Below are 17,390 nucleotides of genomic sequence, written 5' to 3'. Positions count from 1 at the left end.
ATATATATATATATATATATGTATATATACATATATAGGCCTATATATATATATTATATATATATATATTACAATTATATCATTGATCTAAATGCATGTCATGGGCATTCACAAAAGCATGTAAACGTCTCATATAGAATGTACCGGGTACACAAATGCATCACAAATTATTAAGCAATCAATTCACTCGATTATTGATAATTTGGATATTAGATATACCAGACATGGACAACTGATATAATATGAAATGCATCAATCATACAGTTAAAAACATCATTATATGAAAATGAAACTATCAATTATACACTTAAGGACGTATAAATTGCAGGTATCTCTTTCAATAACATAACATTTTAGATTTTCGATATCAATAAGTTCAATCATGGGAAAAAAATATAATTCAATAATATAAAACCTCGTATTGCTTCAGAACTCGATCCTAGACTGCTTCCGAATCATTTTGCGAGACACAGTGTAGACGATTAACACTGCTATCACCAATTTGCTCTCCTGTCCGTGACGCCAGTTGTTAGGTTCGGGGATTGCACTGAGATTGATTTGGATTGAGTCGTCCAACCCCGCACTAGGAGTACGAGTCTTGAACCCCAAATTGGTATAGACAAAATGATGCAGCACAACGAATACTTGATAACTTTCAAACTTTATTTAGGGATCGCATAACTTAGCAAAGGAAACAGCCCTGCAAAGATATATAGATGTACATGCAAGAATATTATTATGTATCGTACGACCATGACACTCAGTATTTAATTGCATAATATAATTGCATATTGTATTGGCAAAGCATAACTTTAGTAAACGTCAATCAGTGAACAATTCAGTGAAACTACAATGCAAGTTTAAGTAAGGCATAAAAACGCATATTGGCAAAACACTTCACTTTATAAACGCCAATAAGTAAACAACCCAGTGAAACTACACTGGCAAAACATTGACCATTAAACGGTTTAAACTGTTTGTCTTTTACGAATTAATCTCATTTCATATATGGTTAAATAGCACATAATTATAAATATGAAATTTTAATCATTAAGATTAACGTCATAGCATTAATAATGATGAACAAGCAATACCTGGATCAATCACTACACAATTTCGCATCGTGGCTAATCAACTTAATTGTTGAAACATCCCAACGATCTTCATCATCAATTCTAAAAGAAATACATGGATCACTAAGCGTAAACACAAATAGTCAAATGTTATTTAAGCGTATTCCAAGCGTATGCATCTTACGATTACAGTCATGCATAATATAATGTAATGTAAACAGCATCTACCCTGGCATAGTATTTAAACATACAAGGTATCTATCCTGCATAGTATTCAATTCGATACATCAGATACGCCTAAAAACAAATGCTTTAATAATAGGCCTATATTTAAGAACACTATCGTATTTAATCTACTTACAATTCTGAAGCAAATACAGACTTGAAGAAGGGAACGGTGAAATTACGTAATTTCACTCTTACCTGCTTCAAGTAATACAACGAAACAAAACAATATTAAAATCCTCTTTGAAATCAAAATTCTTCTAGCCATTTACGCACTAAGTAGGTATCTTATCTAGTACAATTATCTTATCTTATCTGTCTTAATTGTGGTACAATTATCTTATCTTATATAAAGGAGAAGTGCACCCGTACAGCGCAAGCACGCCACCGATGTATACCAGACGAAATGAAATAATTAAAAGTATAGAATACAGGTATCCGATCCACGACATTAAAAAAAAATATCAGTACCGAAAAAAGAAGCGAGAAGATAAAAAAGATTAGAAAAATGTAGTACAAGTGTGATTGGTGAATGCATTTTTTTCCAAAGGTGACAAATTGATAAAATTGTAGACTATTTTCTTTGCACATTAAGACATTAAATTCAGATACAAGAAATCACATATTTCATAAATTACTACAGAGAACTTCTATTAATATCGGTTTTTTGGCATTTTTTCATACAACGTTGACGTACATTCTGTATAACTTTATCGACATAAGAATCAGTTAAGTAGAATTAGAACTAATTTATAGCAAAAACTTGCAATGCAAATAACAATTCATTTATAATATGAAATCAGCACAAATGTAATTTAAACAATAACAGTCTTATATGTTGTAGAAGCAGCTTGGTGCAGGGGAAAACGGATGGTTTCCCAACCTCGAGGTCGGGGTTTCAGTCCCTTGCTGTACTGTACATTTCTCTGTGTTCTTGCATTATATCTGCATTGATTCTCCTGTAATCACATGTCTTGTCGGGCTGGTAGGTAGACCATGCATATCTGTATGGTACATGTTATGCCCTCCCAATTTCATCAAACCATCACTTCTCTCCACCCAGGAGTATAAATGGGTACCTGGTAGGATTGACTACTCCTGCAATGTTTACTAACAGCAACACTTAAAACATGAGGATTCAATGACCAGGGAAAAAGAAGCGCTTTGTATCTACAAATAAAAGGCGCAGTATACGGTAAATAATATAGATAATAAAATACTGTACTAATAATAAAATGTTCCCAATATTATTTCATGACGCAGTGTTAATGACCAAATATTCCTTATTTTATTTAAATCTCCAAGTTTACGGGTCAAAATTGACAAGATTGGCTTATATAAAGTTACACATTCAGTAGGCCTATAACGACGTTTACTCAAAGGATTCAGGGGAGAACATTCTGGTTTATTGCTCAAAAGGTGTTAAAATACTGCAATAGCTGTTGCGATACAATGGAAAGAAAGTAAGTTGGCACACTTAGAAAGTGTCCCCGTCCCCTTAATAGAGGTTGGCCGTAGTGTTAAAAAATATATTGCCCCTCATGTCACCGAGAAGTGTCCTCTTAATACTAGGGGTGTCCCAAAGGAGGGGTTCTACTGTATTTTGATGTCTTACGATAATGCTTTTATAGTACTTTGTTTGATGAAGTTGTATCATTTCAAGTACTTCACCAACCATGTTAAATATGATTTGATAGATTTTTTTTAGACCACGAACAAACGATTGATTTTGTATACTCAGTGTACAAATATTGGTCTCGAGGTCTCCAATTATAACTTAATTATAATTAATTAATTATAAGATAGCTTATTAAAGAACATATAAAATTATCTAATAATGGGGCATGCCATCCCAGGATTTATTCTCGCATTGTAAGCTTTTTAATGATGGGTCATTTACTGTAATCGACTTACTAATGCCAAAGTTATGAGTAAAAAAACATTATTCTCTGTACTTTTCTGCCACATTCTTATGGTATTTTTTTTTCAGATTAACATAGCAACAGTAAGCTGGTTTTGGAATGGCAATAACTAACTAAAATTATGAAATAGAAATCAGTACATGCAAAACAACTTTATAATACGCCTTTTCCTTGAGGTTTTAACGTGCAGTTATTTTACATGGTCATTGTGTTCACATGCTTTAAGTGTTGCTGCTGGTAGTCAGCACAAGAGCAAGCAATTACACCAGGTACCCATTTATACTCCTGGGTGGAGAGAGCAATGCAGATAACGCCTTGTTCAAGGACATAAACGAAATGCACAACGAGGGATTGAAACCCCGACCTGGAAGCCAAACTATATGGAATCATTATTTGAAAATATTGCATATTTAAAAACAAGGAAAATAACAAGAGGAGGCTCATCTCGGGACAACAAAGCTCGTCTCTCAGTTTCCATAAGAATGTCGCGATGTGTGGTGTTTCTATAGAAGGCGATGCCTTTGTACATTGTCTTTAGTAAAGGCCTAGATCTTCATTATTCTAAAGCGGTTGATGAGCAACGGCGGCGGAACGTTTTTGAAAATTTGGGGGACGGCATGTCATAAGTTCAAGTACGCGAGTGAAGCAAGCATCTAGGCTGGGGAGAGGGGGCTGCCAAGGTTCCAGGTGGGGGCCAAGGGGATTTTCTCAATGGAAGCTACGGATATTTGACGAAGCTTAGTAAATTTTAATACTGTAGTTACTTTATAGGCATTAAGCTACTATAATATAACTTCGTCAAGATTGCTTCCAAGATCACAATGAATTATTTATAATGAGGAGCATTCTCCGACGAATGCTTCACTTTTCCCTTGATGGATAAAAATTACGGTACCATTCTATGAGCCCGGAAATGGGTACTTTAAATGTGGCGGGTCCAAAATTTCGAAAATCTGCCCTATGACTAAGTACAGAATTCACGCAAGGCGGGCGATTCCATTCTTTTTTCTTTATGCTCGAGGAAAGGAAACTTTACAGACGAGCGTTTACAGACGTCAATCAACATCTGGCTGCTCAACTCAAAAAGGGAACTTGTAATGTTCGTTTGAAAATTAATGAAAAAAGAAAATCTGTATTGTATAATAATAGGTCCATTCACAAGAAGCAAATAATAATACTAATACAATTGCAGGGTTCGTAAAATATTTGTCACTGGTGCTGGGAACAGTCACCAAAGTGGGGAGGCCAGGCTCCCAGTAGAAAAGGTGGAGGGGACAATGACCGCTTCCCCCCACCCCCGCTTCCGCCACCGTTGTCATTAGGTGGTGCACCGTGTTTAGAAGACAGTCATAAAAACAGATAACCCCGAAAAAAATAATCAACTGTCTGTATCTATGGCCCTGTCACACATTGACGATTTAGCCAGCGTATGCCGACGTATGAAAAAATGGCGAATACGCTGGCGTACGTCGATTAAGGCTATGTTCTCACGTGCGTCCATACGAAAAAAATCCCGATCCGGATACCAAAAATATGATGATCGAATCACTGGCCAATAAGAAACTGGAAATTGTAAACGCGTACGTGTGATTGGTTGATGATAGAAACGCACTCAACTTGCTAACCGATAGCGCTTGCTAACCGTTAGCGGTATCCGGATACTGCTAACGGTAGCGTTAACCGATCGGGCATTCTCACGCAGGTGCTAACGGTAGGGCTAACGGTAAGCTTCCGATCCGGATACGAGGGCTCTCGTGAGAACCAGGCTAAAGTTATTGGTAAGTTTCGTATAAGTTAAGAGCATGCTGAAGCACGCTGGTACACGTCCTAGTACGGCGAGTACGTCGAAAAAGTTGTGTGCATGCACAAAACTTTTCGACGTATTCCAGCGCATGGCTCGTCGTTCCGCATATGCGGGCTATAAGTTAAGCGATCGTTGACACACAAAAGTCAAAATGTATTTTCAAACTTATATGTAACTTATAACGAACTTATCTCCAACGTATATTAACGTGTTCCAGACGACCACAAAACTTACTGAACGTGTTTCTACAACAGTTATCGTATAATGGCGTATTGGCAGCGTTTATGGCCTTGTCACACCTTGACGATTTAGTCAGCGTATGCCAAACGTATCAAAATTTCTCTAAAACGCTGGTATACGCTGAATTTTCGATGCCTTCTTTCAACTTTGGGCGCATTCATAGCGTATTAAACGTATAAATAGCGTATTAGTAACTTATATAGAATGTTTTGATTACTTATAGAAAACTTACACGAACGAATGCTTAGCGTGTTGCCGGGGTTCACAACTTATGCCCAGCGATAGTCTACCTTATGCACAGCGTGCCGCAGCGTATCGCCGATTATCATGTGACGTAGCCTATAAAAAGGCTGCCGCTCGTCGATTTAAATCATAATCGCATTAGACATCGCAGTATCTGTATCACCGTATTGACATCACCCCGTTTTAATATACTTATTCCCCTAAATGCTGCTTATACGCCATTATACGATAACTGTAAGTTAGAAACACGTTCAGTAAGTTTACTGGTCATCTGGAATACGTCTACATACGTCAATATACGTTGGAGATAAGTTCGTTATAAGTTACATATAAGTTCCAAGCACGTTACTCGTAGGTTAGAATTACGTTTTGACCTCTTCCTTTTTGGGGTTTTTGGGGTAAATATTGACCCTCACCCACTAAATTTGAACCCAGATCCCCCGATTCATATTCCCATTCTTATTACTAGTGGGGCCCCCACTTTACAAAAACGTTCCGCCGGCCCTTGCATTAGCATGTTGGAAAATGAGAAAATTAACATTTTTTGCCAGGGCGACTACACTAAAAAGTGTAGCCTCTCAAAATTAATATAACTAGCGTACTTGAAGTATCCAACTCGATTTTAAAAACGGTCAAGTTCATCTGGAACAACGAAAAAGGAAAAGACAAAACGAGCAGAAAAATGGAGGAATTAATGCCCCTGATTTTAAATCAATATGCACAGCCTTGTTTATATCGTGGGTAAAACCACTGTTAAGTAAAGAAGCAGCATATTGGAAAGAAATTCCTCCAGCGTATATCAATAAAATTGATCCTAATTTGAGTGCGTGTAAACAAATCATATGGGGTAATCCTTGTATAAAAAATTAATGAAAAGTCATTATATTTTAAATATTGTACCTTATTCTTTACCAGATCTTACATGCTTTAACATTATAAACAAAATTATCATTGGCTCATGTTTTTATTTATTTAAAAGGTAATTTGACTTTCATTTGCAAAGGTCTTTCTAAATTATAGTTCGACTGGGCTTCACAGAGAGTTTTTAAATAATAATGATGATAATAATAATAATAATAATAATAATAATAATAATAATAATAATAATAATAATAATAATAATAATAATAATAATAATAATAATAATAATAATAATGTTACATTTATATAGCGCGTAATGCGAAAGACTTCTATTCGCTTCACATAAAACAAAAGTGTTTAAAAAATGAAGTAGAACATAAAACTGCATGGCTCAATAAAAATGCAAAATCTTCAAGGGTCAGCATCCGACTCCACTCTAGCGTAATCCCAGGACCCTACCTAAGGTGATACACCTGGGTGGATTCATAGGCGGCAAAGGTCGTCCCCCACCCACCACCCTTAGCATGTTAAAGTGCTTTTAAATTTTAGCTGGCAAAAAAATGTACAGATGTTAAGTAAATAGTAAGCAGCATTTTTTCTTTAGAGGTGGGGGTCATTTATGAGAGCAATTTTAAGGCTAATATTATTGTTGGATTTAAGTCTCTCGAAAGATGGGAGGGTGACAAGACAAAGTTAATCAATAAACCCAAAATGTGAAGGTAAATGGAATGAGATATTTACAGATACCAATATTGATTGGGAAACAGTTTTGACTAAAGAGATAAAGACACCGAAGACAGCTGAATTTAACTTCAAATTACTGCACAGACCATTACCAACTAAGAAAAGGTTATATCTATGTTGTATTGGGTATAGCGAAACAATATTACTGATGAATTAATCGCCAAATTATACAAACATATCCAGTAACAGCAGATTCATGGATCTTATTTTGAAAATTCTATTCAAGAGTGAAAATGTATTCAGAATATAAATATAGCTACAGATGGATTGATATACATACTCTATAAACAAAATTATTAGATTACGGTCTAGCAACATTGTATTATATAATGTGTTTAAATACATGCTACTTATAAATCAGGGCCGTCGGAACCGCACCGGCAGCACAGGCTTTGGCCGGACCACTTTTTATCAATTTTATTACTTTTTAAAAGTAATTATATACTGATACCTATAAATTATACTAATTAGACTAATTATTAATGTCTTTTTAATGTTATTAAATTTAAACAAAAATCCACCATGCACTTGTTTTCTATGTCTATGTACACTTTAACTTAACTTTTTTGACTGCCAATCCTTAAATTTAGTAATTAGCCTAAGATTGATTTTGAAAATGTTTAAAATAAATATAAAATAACTATTTATAAAATTTTGGGGGTTGGAGTCAGGCAAATTTTCGCCACCACACAAAGGTATACGGGTCAAGACGTCCCTAATTACTTGCAATCAAAATTTATACCCCTAAAGTGGGCCATTCATTTATTAAGGATGCATGTGGCCGATGCGATTCCGACGGCCCTTAAAGTGTAATCGGTACCGTATAAGGCCTAGCATAAGCAAACACAGCACTTAATGAAAAAAAAAATAACAATTCAAGAACTCATCTACAGCGTGATAATAATCCTCTTTAGCATTATGTACAAGGGATATTTAGGCCTTTAATATATCTCTTTTTTGAATATACTGTAGGTGTAATGTTTTCTTGCATAGTTACTAACTTTACATATTTGAAATGCGTTACTACACCAGTTGGCTGGTTAAGGGAGGGGGGGTTGGGCGCGGGCCCCCCTCCAGGGTCCAGAGGCGGAGGTCCGGTAGGAGTCGAAAACTCGCAAAATAAGCTGTTTTTATGTGCTTTTTAGCAAATTAACCATGTTTTTTGGGGAGGGGTTGGGGGGCTTCGAGTAATTGGAGGGCGTTCCCCCAGCAGCCCTATAGGTACGCCACCTAAGCATCTTTAAGCTGTTCTAAAACGATTTCAAGTAGTGTTTGTTTTTAATAGAGCCACGTACAATTTGTGTTTTAATGTACATTACGTTTAATTTGAGCACCCAAACTATAATGTACACAAACATTTCATTACTTAAACAAACAAAAAATGCATAGGCATACTGATCGAATTTTAGTAACGCGTCAGTGAATTAAGTATTCAGGTAAATACTTTTTAATGACTCAAGTTACTGCATGACCGTTTTTATATTTTTAATAAAACCAATTCCTGTTTTTTGCAAAATGCGTGTTTCAAACAGAATCACATTGAAAGGCGGGACCGTCCCGCACGATGCGAGACGGTTGGTAACTATGTCTTGAGTCATACCGTACTATCTCCATGCTATCTTGTGGCTGCAGTCTCCTAAGAGAGAATAGTACCGGCTATTCAGGCTGTCAGCATCTATTTCCGGATATTTAAAAGTGCCAAAAAAGTGTACACTTCATGGTGAGGGCAGGGTGGATATGCTCTCAGACCCCACTAACTTTAAATCATGTGTCCGTAAAATGGGGTGGCAATTTCAAAACCAAATGTTTTAAGCGCCCCTTCCCTCCCGTCCCCAAACGGCCGGACCACTTTCAACATGCTTCCGACGGTTATGTAAATGACTGTATTGATTGGTGTAGGGTGTTCCCATCTGGGGTGGTGCGAAAATTGTAAATGCGAAACTACAAAGGATCAGTGGCGTAACGAAGGGGGCCGAAGGCCCGAGCCAGGCGCTGGGAGCCGCAAAGGGCCACGATGGGATGTGTGGCGACGCTCCCAGCCGCTCCGGTGTTTGAAGCGTTTTGTGATGTATTTAATGTCTTTTTTAGCACAATTGAAATCTTAGTTTTGTATTGTGATTTAACAAAATATGCATAATATATTATAATATAAAGATAATACTTTGTTCGTCTGTAAATTAATTTCTTGTTTCATTTTCATTTTATATAAAACAAATTATTAAATAAATTTTAAAACGATCAATCAAAAATCACACCATTGTCATCTTTATAACATCCCGCAACTAATTTAATCAAGTCAGGTTATCAAAATATTACTACAACACCGTGTATTTATTGTATAAAGACAGAGCCTTTTTCGAGCGAACAACCACCGTTCCGCGTGTGCCATCTAAACAACAGTTTGAGAGATAAACTTAGTTGACAGGATAAAATTGAATGGTCCGTGAAAATTAGAGGGCCATCAAAATGAATTTTACATATGTAATAATTTAACAAATAATACGTCGAATTGCGCATGCCCCACTGAAATCGGACAACAAACACGCGAGATACGCCCGTTTAAAGACAAAAAGATGGCTGAAATTGGGTTGAATTCGCCGTCTCACGCTGCAAATTTGTCAGACTCTAGCTTAATAAACGTTATAGTTCGTGAAAAAAAGTATTTGTGACGCTGTAAAAAAAGAGGCTCCAAAAACCAATATTTTAGGGATTTTCGTGGTCTATGTTTGTAATGGGAAAAACAGGAATTAATAAAGTACAAAATATTTAAGCTTCTATCAAGTTTCTATCATTAAATTTATTTTAAAAAAGCAAATTTATTAAACAATATCATATTAAAATAATGTTAAAATGATTACTGTATTTTAATTAGCTTGATATGTCAGTTTGTTATTGTTTTATGTGCAAACAATGTTATGAAAATTTAAAAAAAAAAAATAAATGAAATAAAAGTGGGTGAAACTCCTACAAAAGAGAAACAAATCTAACGTGGTCTAGGAAAGAAATTATTGGAAAGCAGTGCTCAATATCACAACTGTTCTTGTCGAAATTGCCCAGCTCATTCGAGTTTATTTAGACCTGACTATGCACACACACTACAAAGAAACAAACACGTGTTGTTTGGTGTAACAGGCATTTGAAATAAACAATCAATTTACAAATATTTGACTATGACACTTACCTTAGTAATTTTGTTGATATATTCATCACGGAAATACCTTATAATACAGCAAATTATGGAGTTTTCTGCAAGAATACATCCTATTGACTACATCCCTCATTAGTTCACGTGGCTCAATTAGCGAAGTCTACACAGGTGATGCGTCCAGTATATTAAGTGAAAATAGCCACAAGAACGCTCAACCAAGTACCATCTGTGTAATAAAAGATATGAAAATGAATTAGGAGACAACATGCTTTTTTTTAACTATTACTTTACACTGAAGCGCACAAATATATAAAAATGCATACCTTAAAAACACATTAAAAAGTCTTGTCGAAAAAACCCCAGCGTCCGTCCGAGTGTTATTTACTCCATGTCATGCACGCCTACATGGAAACTGACTCGTATTATTGGGTAACGAAACTTAAAAATCTCAAAGTATTGAAAATTACATGTTGTCTTAATAATGCTTAGGCCTACCTTAGTAGTTTGGTTGATACGTACATCACGAATATAGCCTGCGTCTACCAAATATGGTGGGTTTTTTTTTTTTTTTTTGTGCTAAAATACACCTTGTCCACCATTTCCGTCGTCATGTCACGAGGTTCCCTGGAATTTTAAAATTCACGCTCTGCTACGTACACAGGTGGTAATACTTCCAGGATATTTGATGAAAATAGCCACAGGAACACTGAAGTTTAATGCCGTTAATGTTCTTGAAATCTTTGTATATTTATACATTCTACCATTTTTATATCTAAATCATTTTAATTAATTAAATAAAGTGTAATAATATTTATATAGTGACTTCAAAAACGATCCACGAGTCGTAAAATTTGCTTTAATTTAAATAAGCCTAGCAATTGTATATATACAATAAGTAAAATGGCTGAACAAGTTCTGGGACGGATGCAGGATTTGGTGGTAGGGGTACGTGCAAGGGTGCAAACCTGTTTTGAAAGGTGTGGGGAGGGTGGGGGACATTTCGTGGAAATACTACTTGTAGGTGTCCGGAAATGACACTTTTACATAGTAAAATTCATCATCATCACATCACCATTATATAGTCAAAATGAAGTACCAACAAGTTCTCATGATCTTTTATCAGCGATTTTCGGCAACTACAGAGACCTACTCAATAATGTGTGATGTATACCATAATAAAACTTAAAAACACTGTCTTTGATGTATTTACTTTACCGTACTTCAAAGCCGAGAGCCTACGGCCACCTCAGCCCCACCATGGTTGGGGCTGAGATGAGAAAATTTGAAGAAATAGTAGGCCTACCTTTAGATGGCCAGGAATGACACTTTTATATAGTATAATTCATCATCATCACATCACCATTATATAGTCTAAATGAAGCACCAGGAAATTTCTCATGATTTTTTATCAGGAATTTTTCGGCAACCACAGATATTTAATTAATATGAGTGATGTACCATATAAAATAAAACTAAAGAAACATTTTCTTTGATGTATTTAATTTACTTGACCTATCTCAAAGCCGTGAGGTCACATCCACTTCAGCCCCACCAGGAGTGGATCCAGTATGGGGAACAGGGGGCTAGTTCCCCGTTTTGCCACTTTTAAAAATGTCAATGCATGTTATGTGGTACTCACTTAGCTATTCCGTAACTGTTGTGTTGTGTTTACCTACATCAAAACCATGATTATACACCCATCTCAGCCGCACTATAGTATAGTTGTTGCTGAAGTAGTAACATAATTTTCGCAGGGCCTTTGGAACCGCACCGGCAGCACCGGCTTTGGCCGGACCACTCTTTCTCAATTTTTATTACTTTTTTAAATAAATTTATACTGATACCTATAAATTATACGAATTAATTATTAATGTTTAATGTTATTAAATTTAAACGAAAATCCACCATGCGCTTGTTTTTGTATTGCCTATGTACAATTTAACTTTTCAACTTTTTTGACTGACAATCCTTAAATTAATAATTAGCACAAGACTGATTTTAAAATGTTTGTTTAAAATGAATATAAAATAACAATTGACTATTTATAAACTTTTGGGGGTTGGAGTCGGGAAAAATCACATGACCATGTCTTTTATCAGCGATTTTCGGCAAGCATAAAGATCCAATTAATATGTTTGATGTACATTAGGCTTACCATAGAAAATAAAACTTAAGAACATTCCCTTTGATGTATTTACCGTCACCAAGATCTTTTATCAGCGATTTTCGACTATCATAGAGATCTAATTAATCTATATTGTACCATAGAAAATAAAACGTACCGGTAATTGTCTTTAATGTATTTGCTTACTTTGCCTATATCTTGTGCCAAAAATCTTTTATTTTTTCTTATAGGCTTACATCTCAAATTATAACAAAATTCGTGTATTATAGGTAATTCAGACGTTAGTAATACCGGTGTCTTTGTACAGCAGCTCTTTTTCGTTAAAACCTTGGTCATTTATGCAGTTCATTTTAACAATTTTCTGGCATTATCTTTATTTATGAAATTCCATTGCGGTCAAAACGTGGGGGACCAACCACCCACCCCCTTAAATATATCGGGCGTGTTCCCCCGTTCCCCATGATCTGCACCCATGCCACCGAGGTAGGTAAGATGAATATCTCAACTAACTTTAAATTCTGTGTCTGCCCTTGAGGGGATTGGTAGAGGCTCTAGATGTTTGCCACTGCTATTTCCAGGCATCCATAGCAGTGGTGCTGTCTCTTATACACATCTAGATGTGTATAAGAGACAGACTCAATAATGTGTGATGTATACCATAATAAAACTTAAAAACACTGTCTTTGATGTATTTCCCCTGATCTAGAGGTGCCATATTTCCATTTTTGGCAACGGTAGAAATCGGCTTTCCAGAAATTGTTGGAGGGGGTCATTAATGATGAAGTCCGGTAAGGAGCCTCTTTGAAACTGTTTCGGGATATGTTTCCCATCGCAATCGCAATAGAAGCTTCAGACATCGATGGAAAAGCTCCACCATCCCCAAAATGATTGATAACATTAACAATTCTAAGTAAAATATAGTTCGTTGGAGTCAATTTCATTCGAAATTTAACAATTATAAAAATTTAATAATTCTAATAAAATAATAATACAATATTATAAGTCCAATTTAATAATGTTGGAAAGTAGGCTTAGCTATTTTAATAATTTTAATACATTGATTGTGTATATCTATGCATGTTTATTTTCATGTCAGATCTTATAACTATTTTACTGTTTCACTGATTTCTTTTACAAAGATTTCAGCTTATGCTGCCCTCTGATCTTATATAATATATACACCTGAATATGAAGTTTAGATTATGTATTAAGGCGATTTGCTCAAGCCAAATCCGAACATTGTGAAATTCGGAAGAAACTAAGGCTATTCTGTTTGGATCAAGTTCATGAATTCACTCGACAGCTTTAGACGTAAACTCTTCAAAAAGAAAATTGTTGGAGATAAACCATTTGTGACGCCTCAGCAACTATCTCCGCTTTATTCATAGTTCAAGTTATGGAGTGGAGTATTAAAGAGGAATGAATCTCAGATGCTACATAAGTGGTGCCAATCATGGCAATGATGAATGCTGCTCCAGATGAACTAACACGTTGAAGTTGCAGACGCTCTGGGTTGGCATTTACCTCAGCAAAGCACATGTAGGCGGCGCTGCGGGGGTCCAAGAGGTGTGGACCGCCTTGTCGGGGAGCTTGTACCCCTCGTCGGAGAATTCTTGGCGTCACCCCTGGCTAAGCAGCTTGTGGAGCGATGTGATAAAGTAGACAAATTGATAGATGATGAAGAAAAAGTAATGGAAACAGATGACTAATTGATTAACATTAGATATAGTAAGCTTGGTGCTACAATTCGAGGCTCCTTGTTGGAATAAAAATGACAATTTTTTAATAATCTAATTGTTAATCAATAGGATATTAGATTATACCTTTCTTTGAATAAAAAACAGCAATCAACTTGCTAGTAATTACTGATATATAGCTGTTTATAATAGTGTCCATCTTGGAAGCCATTTTGAACTTATTCATATTAATTAGATCACATTCTAAGGTGTCTCTAATGATTTATTGACCCATAAGCAATTAGTAAGTATTATTACTGATGAAATAAATCGCGACTACAGTACGATTTGTAGCTGTTTTATTATATGGGCGCCATTTTTTTCTACTTTTTTTAAAAAGAATATAATGCATGGATGGTTCATGCATTGCGAACCTATAGTCTATGAAGTCACCAAGCAAAGAAAACATTAAAGAGAGGAGAGGTTAAGTTTCTGGATGTCTTAGGCTTAAATGGAGTAGGTAAGTAAGTAAGTTTGTTCCATAAAAAAAAGGTGAATAAGGATGTAAGTTTGAACTGAAAAAATATGAGTGGACTATGTATGTAAAATATTATCTAGTTGTAGCACAACTAAATCTAAAACGAAATTAAACAAACAATATAGACATTTCACATTTATTGAATATCCTTGATTATTATATAATATACCCGTATACTACTGTACTACCTCATTATATTTTCATTTTTATCAATACCAAAATAATTTGGGAATGTTATATCTGAGTATTTTCGTTTTCTAACCACATCAATCCGTACATTATTAAACAAACAGGAAATTTCAATCAGAAAATGTGACCAGAATGAGTCCTACTATGTAATTGAAATCCCACAACAAATTGCATCTCTGGGTACTAACTGTTCAAATGGTACAGCGCCCTCTTTGTTATTCAAGAGCGAAATATTTCTTTTGCAGATTATCGCACTTATTAATTAAAATTCAATCAATCAATATATCAATTTATCAGTACAGAAAGTATTTTAATATGATTTGCACCCGTTAATATATTTCCGCTCCTAATTTGTTTTGATAACTTTTTTTTCAAATCGATTGCAACATGTTACATCGAAAAATGACGCCACGCACTACATGATTAAATATTTTTTTAACATGCTCAGAAAAAAATTCCAATTAAAAATGAGCCAACTAATAATTACAGCACAACAAAGATAGGTCATGAGGCAGTCGCTTAAACATTAATCAAAAGGCTGTCCGAAAATAATCAGTAGTTGTTGCTATATTTCAATTAAAAAAAATAATAACCCACGAATATAATGCCGGGTTAACAGTCATCACCGCCGATTATGTTGGATTCTTGGTTTTAAGAAAATGACTGCTGATTCTAGTAGACATTAAAAACGTCATCTAGATTCAGAAAACATAGATCTCCTTCCACATGACATTTCACTAACGAAACTCATTTCATGTACACCTAATATTATAAATAATGTCAGTGTGATATTACACATCATCATGTCCGTAATAGAGGGCAATCACATAGCCACACATGAAGTGTGGAAGAAGCATTAGATACACCGTGCCTTTCTGCTCAGACGTCAATGTTTAAATGGTTTCTCCCTGTAAATTCTGTTTTATTAGAGATTTTGACCCAAAAAACAAAAACCAGTGTATAAATATTGCAAGTTCAAATTTAGCTAGGTGATTAAATTAGAAATTTACGAAATGTTTTTAGCGCTTTGGGTCGTTTTTTCGACACCATGCGCTATATAAAAATAATGCTTCCAGTTTATGTGCAAGGGTTTTAAACTATTTGCATAATTTATTCTCATGGAATTTTAATATAAAATACATCTTCTAACGACGATTATTTTTAGCGACTGTCATTATAGCTTACGTTAGTGTAGGTTAAAAAGCCCAACAGAAGTCTTTACATAGTTTACTGTGGCGTCATTCAATATTTGTCAACATTACAATATTTCAAATGCGTATAATGTGCCCTGGGAAATTCAACTTACATTAACGTTAAAGCTGCGCGACATTACGTCATTAACGCGCGGCGAATCAAAAACAAATGATGTAAATTTTGTATAACCTTTTAGTAGAACCTTGGTAAAAAGTAATACCGATTGATCACTGTGGATTTCTAAATCCACCTGACATTTTGACACTTCACACATTTTAAAAGCATAAAAGAATGAACGATGATCATAATGATCAACAGTTACTACTACTGTAGTAAGGCATAAGGTTATAATAACTCAGAGTACAGACTATCCATAGCCCCACTGAAGCTACTATTTAAAAGGGCGCCCTCTGTAAAGTTTACTTTTTCAAAACATTCAAGGCCTATGAATATTATTTATAAAAAATACAGTATATTATTTATTTAACACTGGTTACTCTACAAATACGTGTTGTAGTACTAAACCACATAATGGACCTTTCGAGAGCTTCAATCAAGCTTAACAACTGGCTAATCAGAACATCACTAGGATACGCGCTTATCGCATAAGCACACGTATGTCCCACAAACGCAAGAGTTTATACGTACGTTTATGGTATCTTTTTGTGGAACCTTACCAACAATATCCATGGGGCGGAAGCTTAGTGGAAAGGTCCATTATTCCTGGATTATTGTATTCTCTGTGTACTTAAAATAGTCTAACAAATTGAGAAATGATACCGAATCACTGTACATTTTTCATGTGACTCTTAGCTACAACATGCGTTTTGTATAACCGCTGTTTTCTTAGATAAGATTGTTATTATCTGAAATATATAATTGGTACCGTTTTTTAAATAATGTTATATACAATATTTCTACAGCAGCGGATTGGAAGATTCTAATTTTCAAAACTTTTGTGCTAAATTAATGTAAATTATTTTACATTTTATTGAATTATAATTATCAGATCAAAATTCCTACTCACCAATTACAATCTCAAAATTATTAAAAATATATAGGGTAATTATAACCCAATTACCACAATTGCACCACTTTTTAAATAACATAATATTTCTTCTGTATCAAAATTGTATGTTTCTGCTAATAGTTCTTTCCTTCATTATACATTCTTACTGAGCTCGGAAGGTTTACACGCGTATTTCTCTCTAAATCATGTTCGTAATATGCATATATATAGCAGTTAAAGAACCTCCTACAAACATGGCGGGAATAGCTGCAAACGACAGCATGAGAAGATTTCCCATTCCAGAGAGTCCGTGCCCACTATAAAATAAAAGATTAAAAATACTAGTAAGGCCTACGTTACATACTTTTATAGAAATTAAGATTTAAAATGCACATTATA

The 17,390-nt window shown here is 35.0% G+C and overlaps 1 protein-coding gene across 1 annotated transcript in view; it reads right to left on the bottom strand.

Annotated features, from left to right (window-relative positions):
- Window positions 1–14,719: 14,719 nt before the first annotated feature.
- The window catches only part of LOC117106276, an 18,915-nt gene continuing 16,244 nt past the window's right edge, over window positions 14,720–17,390 (bottom strand). The window contains exon 5 of the mRNA XM_033247635.1: window positions 14,720–17,308. Within this exon, the coding sequence (XP_033103526.1) occupies window positions 17,191–17,308 (118 nt within the window). The 3' untranslated portion in view covers window positions 14,720–17,190. The remainder of the gene's footprint in view (window positions 17,309–17,390) is intronic.

This window comes from Anneissia japonica, unplaced genomic scaffold (assembly GCF_011630105.1).
Source record: "Anneissia japonica isolate Jap-2015-1 unplaced genomic scaffold, ASM1163010v1 scaffold1356_len1145284_cov175, whole genome shotgun sequence".
Taxonomy (NCBI): Eukaryota; Metazoa; Echinodermata; class Crinoidea; order Comatulida; family Comatulidae; genus Anneissia; species Anneissia japonica.
The sequence above is the reverse complement of the archived record's forward strand: the minus strand, read 5'-3'. Positions and strand labels throughout refer to the sequence as shown.